Below are 7,428 nucleotides of genomic sequence, written 5' to 3'. Positions count from 1 at the left end.
AGTTGAAGATTTCATTTGGCCACAACTAAGTCTCTAGGACTATCATGTGGTTCAAGTTATTTAACAGTTGAAGATTTCATTAGGCCACAACTAAGTCTCTAGGACTATCATGTGGTTCAAGTTATTTAATGGTTGAAGATTATATTTGGCCACAACTAAGTCTCTAGAACTATCAGGTGGTTGAAGTTATTTAACGGTTGAAGATTTCATTAGGCCACAACTAAGTCTCTTGGACTATCAGGTGGTTGATGTTATTTAACAGTTGAAGATTTTGTTAGGCCACAACTAAGTCTCTAGGATTATCAGGTGGTTGAAGTTATTTAACAGTTGAAGATTTCATTAGGCCACATCTAAGTCTCTAGGATTATCAGGCCTTGAGAATTAAAGCTACTCACCAAAACAAGCTATATCAATATCTGCTAACAAAAAGGGGTCAAACATACTTATACTATAAATTTTAAACCAACTAGTGGGGTTACAAGTGCCATTAAAATAAGATTAAGCTGTAAAAGCAACAGCAATTCTCAAACTGTTCACAATAGTTCAATTCATATAAAAAAAAGTGTGGAAACATTTTTTAAATTAATTCTAATCATAAAAGTGCTATTTCAAAAAGATTATTTAAAATTACTAAAAACTAACTTGTAATTATTCCAAAAATATGTATCATATATTTTCCTTATGACATTACTTATATTATAGATAGCTCAATCCAGGGAAAACATGCTTACATATAATATTAGTTCAAACTTAATATGTATCAGAAATACAATTATATATGGTTTTATATTAACAACCATCACGAGTTGCTAAAAAAATCTCTTCTGTCGGACAGAGTCACATTTCAGTTGATTGCTGATGAATTGAGCAAAGTAAATTTTAACCATTTAGAAACGAAACAAAACATGGTATTTTTTAAGGTCTTATAATGTAAATATTAAATGTTAGAAACTGTTTAATCCAAACTTCTCAAAAGCTGTGTATCCCTTGATCATTATAGGTACATTAATATGTTTTTTAAATAAAAAATGCAAGTTTTTAGTGCCTGGATGGTAATAATGCAGTTTATGCTTGTACCATTTAACCTTTTCATACCAAGGTGATTTCAACCAGATGCTAATCTTCTACAGCTCATGATAATAAACTAATAAATTGATAAAATAAAAGGGATTAATTACTCATTAAGAATGGTAAAACCAAGTTTGCAAGGATAGAGTAAAATCAGAACATAACCTTTTCCACCCACTAATAAAATTAGATGCAAGCAGTATTGCTTAAAAATTTAGGCTTCAGTTAAAGGATACCTATTTCAACAATCAAGTGAAGAACTGTTAAAATACATGCTTTCTATAGCTAATCACCTTGTAAGAACCTTTAACAAAAGGTAAGAATATAGAAAAACAATGCAAATTGCTTTTCATCCAAACAAAAAGTTAGTTTTAGAATCACAATAATTTTGGGTTATAAATATTTACAGAGATTGAAATATAGTACATTATTGTAATGATCAGAAAACTGTGTCAATTAGCTTTTAACTTGCCTTGCTGAGCAAAAAGGATAACACAAAATGGTTACTAACGCTCTGTTCTTTCAAAACAGGATAATTTTGACTATGCAACATTACACACGTTCTCGGATGAGATAATTTTTCATAACTGTACAAATACGAGGGCAGTCTGTAATTCATTAAAAATGAGTAAAACTTAACCCTAACTAGATCTTCCATTAAATCTAGAAGTGAGTAAAAGAATGCTCATTTTTGGCTAGATGTCTTTAGTATATTCACAAGAGATTTTTAAACAATACAATCAGTGAATCTCACTTCTCAACTTTCCAGCCTCATGTGTTACACGCTTATTTCAAGCTGCCTAGATGTGTCTGTTCAAATGTTTCAAGTGTGCAAGAAAAAGCTTCATGGTAACAAAAACTTCAAAACTAACTAATCTTATATTTTTATATAAAAATATCCAAAAACAGTTTACTATTCAAAATACTGGCAAATCCATGTAACATTTTTTAGGGCACAATTAAGACATTTTACTTGCTTGGTATCATTTTATATAAAGGTGGGAGTGAATCCAATACCTATAAAAACCTTGACCTTATTTAAATCATAAGCAAGGTTTTAAGGTATCGAAACAAAAATTTTGCCTTTTTTTTTTTACTACAATAAAAGATACTTAAAACTTTAAACAGGTTGTTCTGACTTTTCCACTAAAAAATGTTAGGTGGACTTGTTCTTATACAAACACAACATTGCCCTTTCTACACTTCACCCAGTGAAACTACTGAACATATGGGTTATTAACTAAAACAACGTTATGATAACACCAACAAGAGGCTGAAAAGTAGAAGGTTGCAAACCTGGAACCACTTAGCATGTCTCAAGGCGGCCAAGGCATCCAGGCATTTCTGCCTGTCCAACACATCCGGAGGGTCTTTAACATTCTCTAGAAACCAGATGATAGTATATATTAATGCGTTTGGTTAAACTAACACAAGAAAGGTTTTTTGATCTTCAATTTGGCAGAACTGTGTCCTTTCAACATAAAGAGACCAACACTGCCAACATTTAATAAAAAATAAAATGGCATTAAACAAAAAAAAGCTCTTTAAGACTAAAATATCTTAAGACACTTCTTTAATTACATTTTTTTCTTAACGATACTTACTTTTTCAACACCTTCTCTGTATATCTATAAAAATTTCTAAATGACATAATTTGCATATATTAACCTTTTCCAGCCTCAACATTCAGGGTCACACATCGAAAAAGTCTGTGACATCAAATTTTGAAAAACTTGTAATGTATACCCACAAATATTTTCCGAAATAAAATTATTACTGAAATATTGAAATTTTAAACTTTCTTTCAATTAAGTTTTATTATTATTTGTTTATAATGAAATAACTTTTAAAAGATAACAATCTTTAGCTCTAATTGTCCACCTTTAGCCTATTTTCAAAAACTTTTATTCAGGATGTGTAAGTAAATAAACTTCCTGCCTGCACAAATACACTTCGAAAGATGAAACAAGGCCAGAAACACGTAGATTTAGAAGAAACGTGAAGTTTACTTTTAACTGATATAACTTAAAAATAATAAACAGTAAATTTTTGAAGTTGGTGATATCAAGAACTGCAGAAATTCTAAAGTTGTTCCGTATCACACAAACAATACAAGACTGTTAATAACTATTTCTAATATAGCGTTTAACAAGCTTCTTGATGTACTAACAAAAACATTTTGAAATTTCTTGTGCATATAAGGAAGAAAGGGAGTTCTAAACATGAGAGTGTGAGAAAGAAAATAATCCAAAATTTAAGACTGTAATGAGTTAATTTCATGGGTTTCCTTGTGTGTTTATTTTGTTCAAGTTATTGCTTTGGTAGATCAAATGTTGCATACAAAAATACTTGCTATGGTAAATTGACATCTAACAGAAAAGGTAATTGTTCTTACTTATGAAGTCCATGAATAGCATAGATCAGATATGTTTCACCGTGTGCTCTGGCCTCTAGTATTTGAAACAGCTGTATACAATAAAGATAAGTTTTATGTATAAGATAGAACATTACTGTATCTTTAAATTAGTTATAATGCATTAGCAGTTACTTTATTGCACCAATTCTTTTAACAAAATTTGATATCGCTTGATGTATTATTCATAAAGACTGTTCGCAATGTTCCTCCTGAAAGATGAATTGTATATTAATTTTCATTAGAATGAAATACATAAAGAAATAACAGTGCTGTGTAAAGATATAAAACTTGTTGAAATGATGAATGCATGTCTCTTTAGTGAATAATTCATCATTTTGTATAATAAACAATACTTTAGATAGTGTAAGAATGAAAGAGGGATACAAGTGGATCTTGAGTAACAGCCTATATAGGCCAGTCATGTAAGAAACATAGCTCATATACTAATGGTTACAAGCATACTGCATAATGTCAGAGTATACTGCTTAACGTGGTGGTTTATATTTCACTATAATTTGTAAACTTACCACAAAAATCAAATGTATATTTCAAAATTCCCCATGGTTATTGTGATGTATGGTTGAAATGTCTGTCTGTTCAGATATGGAGACTTATAAGTTATTAATTTTTAGTAATGAAAGATCATGGGTGGAATAACACTGGACAAAGGCAGCAAAAGGGTTAAAACTAGACATATACTTATTTGAATTTTTTTATAATATATTCAAAATAACATATTATGAAGAATTAATGATTTTTTTAAAGTATATACATACATACATATATATATGCATGTAAGTATGTATAAACATAGCACACACACACACATAACTTCATAAAAATACCTAGGTATAACAGTCAAAAAGCACCAGTGTGTGAAGAATGAAGACAAAGGTTTAGATGTTACACATTCACATTAGTAGAAAACAAGAAATGTAAAATTAACATTTCTAGTTATCACCATCTTCTATTATTCTAGTGTATATATACATATTTAAGTTCATTTTCTATTTTTGTTTGTTTGTTTGTTTTCCTTACCTTTAGATCATAACAGAAAACATTTATAACTTTATTTTTAGTAAATGCACCAAAAAAAATACAAAAATATTTCTAGATATCTGGTCTCATTAAAATTAACTACGAGTATTTTTCAGAAAGTGACGATTTAAAAAAAAATCATATTTGCTAATACTTGATCACAACTGATTGCTATTACTATTATTATATATAGAGAGAGTTTTGTTTTTATTTTGTTTCATGCAAAGCTACTCAAGAACTATCTGCACTAGCCAACACTAATTTTGAAGTAATAGGCTGAAGGGAAGGCAACTAGTCAACACCACCCACTATCAACTCTTGGGCTGTTATTTACACAATGATAGTGGGATTGACTATCACATTACAACATCTCCCACAGCTGAAAGGACGAGCATGTTTGGTAACAGGTTTTGATCATGTGATCTGCAAAATGTTAGTCAAGTACTCCAACCACCAGGCCATGCCAGGCCTATACAGAGAAAGAGAGAAAATGCAGTAAGAATATGTAAAGGAAACAAACTCTGAACAGTTTGTTACTGGATTCACAGTTCTGTAGCAATAAAAACTGAGAAGTATGGATATGTTATTCCCAATGAACAGTATTATAACACATGTTGATGTCAAAAAACAAAACACCAACTGAATCAAGTATATGACAAATTTCCAAGTCAGCCAATTATTTTCTTTTTTTTTAAACATAAAAATAACAGCCAAACTGACAGACCTCAATTTCTCTCAGAACGAGTTACTTTCTCAGTCATATCTAAAATCTTATAATCACAGTTATTTTGCTTCTCCAATCAATTTTTAAAGTCTACTTAAAAACAATATTCAGATTTTAAAGCAAATCTATAAAAAATGTTAAAGGTTATGACACAGTGTCCATAAGATCAAAAATCCTTTCTTATTCACCAAACACAATAGAGCATTCTCCACTCGTCTTGATCATTGTTACATGTCGGACTGACAAATCAGCTAAACAAAGCATAAAGCATATGGATTACTAAAAGCAATTAACAACAGTGGCTTCTGATTTACATACAACAGATAAACAATATGTATCTCCTTGGAATATATGCAAGTCCGTCATAATGGAAAGAATTTCAATCTTTGCTAACAGTTAAAACTAACAATAACATATCCAATTCACTGGATATAAATTTAAAAAGAAACAGACGACAAATCAGAGAAGTGCTTTTAACTATATAAAAACTATTCTCATAGAAGTACAAAATTATATAACTTACCACAAATGACTGAGAAAAATACAGCAATTAGCACATGTACTTTTATTCACACAAAAAAATTATAACTTATTTAAAAAAGAAGTTTTAAAATGTAACTAATGAAAGTTCCATACATTTAAACCTAAGCATAACAATAAAAACATTCCATTTTATAAAAAAAGTATAATTCAGACAAAACAATAAAAAAAAAAACCTCTGAGTTTTAACATATTTGTGTTGTTCATGAATGTTAGAAGTATGAAAAATCACATATTTTAAGAAAATTTACCGTTAATCTATAAAAAAGCATTTTATATAACAATAAAAGTTAAATCTGCATTATAACAAAATCTTGCAAACCCTACATGATGTTCTTACTGGATGCTGTGTACGTGTCTTCTGTGGAGAACGTAGTGTGTCGTTCTAATCCTAGTTTGTGGTTCATTGCTTACAAATGGATCTTGATGCAAATTTAATTTTTTTCTTTAAGACCAATTATGTTATGTTCAGCATATGATAGTGGATACTGAGTGTGGTTATAGAAGTATGATTCTGTTCATTGAGATGTTAATATACAAACTGATTTGGAAAAAAATCTTTTTAAAAGTATTACTTCATTCTTTGCACATAATGCAGTTTGTAATTTATTTTATAAAGGGTTTATCATACACCTAATAAATCACCAAAAAATTATCTTAGTGGTAAGTCACACGAGTTATATAACTGTTAAATAGTGATAGTCAGAAATTATTTATCATGGACAGACATAGCTAGAACTAATGCAATTGAATTCTTTGTGCAGTATGAATAACACATTCTATTGAAATAACTCAGGTACTGGAAAAAACTATAAAGTATAATCAGATAAAAAATGAATGTCACAATGTTAAAATGAAACCAAAAGATGGTGTTTTTAAGCATCTTCCTTCTTTGTCACGAAATTACTGATTAAAAAAGGGTTCTACTTAATCAAAAGAAACATTACCAATTAAAAAAATCCTCATTTTGAAATATTAACAAAATAGTTTTCCCATTATTGCACTTTTTAATAATCAACAGTGTTTCACTATCTATGACAATGATGCCTATTATAAAAATTTGTGACCCCAAGGCAGCTTATCATGTTACATTGTTTTTCGAGCCTTCCTAACAATATTTATTGGAGCAAAATATAAAGAAATATAATGCCTGTTCAAATATCATATCTTGAAATTAAATACTTCATATCTTAAGAACATTAATTTTTCACAAGTTAGATCAAAGAATATTTGTATTTTCCTTCACTTCTTACTCTTCTATATAAATAATTTACCTTAACATATGACTAAACCTAAAATTACCAGTAATAAAAATACAGTAACAAGTACAATTGAAGATATTTCTAAACTGCAGAGAAGGCCTTACCAGCTGTTGCTCCCTCAGTATCTTTAGCCTCTCTCATCATTGGTGAGGTTAGTGTTACAGTCACTGTCACCTCTGGATTGGACTTGGCATGAACCATTATTGCTGCTTCCTCAACGCAGAGCTTTACTTTGTAACTGGTCTTGGTTTTCAATTCCTATTGAAAAGAATGATCTTAATAAAATTTTTATACATTATGTTTCTTACTTTTGCATCACATAAACATCTTTAATTCTTTTCAATCCAGTGGGCACTTCTACAAATAACTCAAAAACAAAG

At 29.6% G+C, this 7,428-nt stretch overlaps 1 protein-coding gene across 1 annotated transcript in view; it reads right to left on the bottom strand.

The window, feature by feature from the left end:
- LOC106458504 (zinc finger RNA-binding protein-like) overlaps positions 1-7,428 on the bottom strand; it is a 93,666-nt gene that overhangs the window by 17,032 nt on the left and 69,206 nt on the right. The window contains exons 16-17 of the mRNA XM_013918025.2: positions 7,153-7,306; positions 2,365-2,450 (exon numbers count right to left, since the gene is read on the bottom strand). Coding sequence (XP_013773479.1) covers positions 2,365-2,450; positions 7,153-7,306 — 240 coding nt within the window. The remainder of the gene's footprint in view (positions 1-2,364; positions 2,451-7,152; positions 7,307-7,428) is intronic.

The sequence above is a fragment of the Limulus polyphemus genome, unplaced genomic scaffold (assembly GCF_000517525.1).
Source record: "Limulus polyphemus unplaced genomic scaffold, Limulus_polyphemus-2.1.2 Scaffold477, whole genome shotgun sequence".
Taxonomy (NCBI): Eukaryota; Metazoa; Arthropoda; class Merostomata; order Xiphosura; family Limulidae; genus Limulus; species Limulus polyphemus.
Note: the sequence above shows the minus strand (reverse complement) of the source record. Positions and strands in the feature narration are given on the sequence as shown.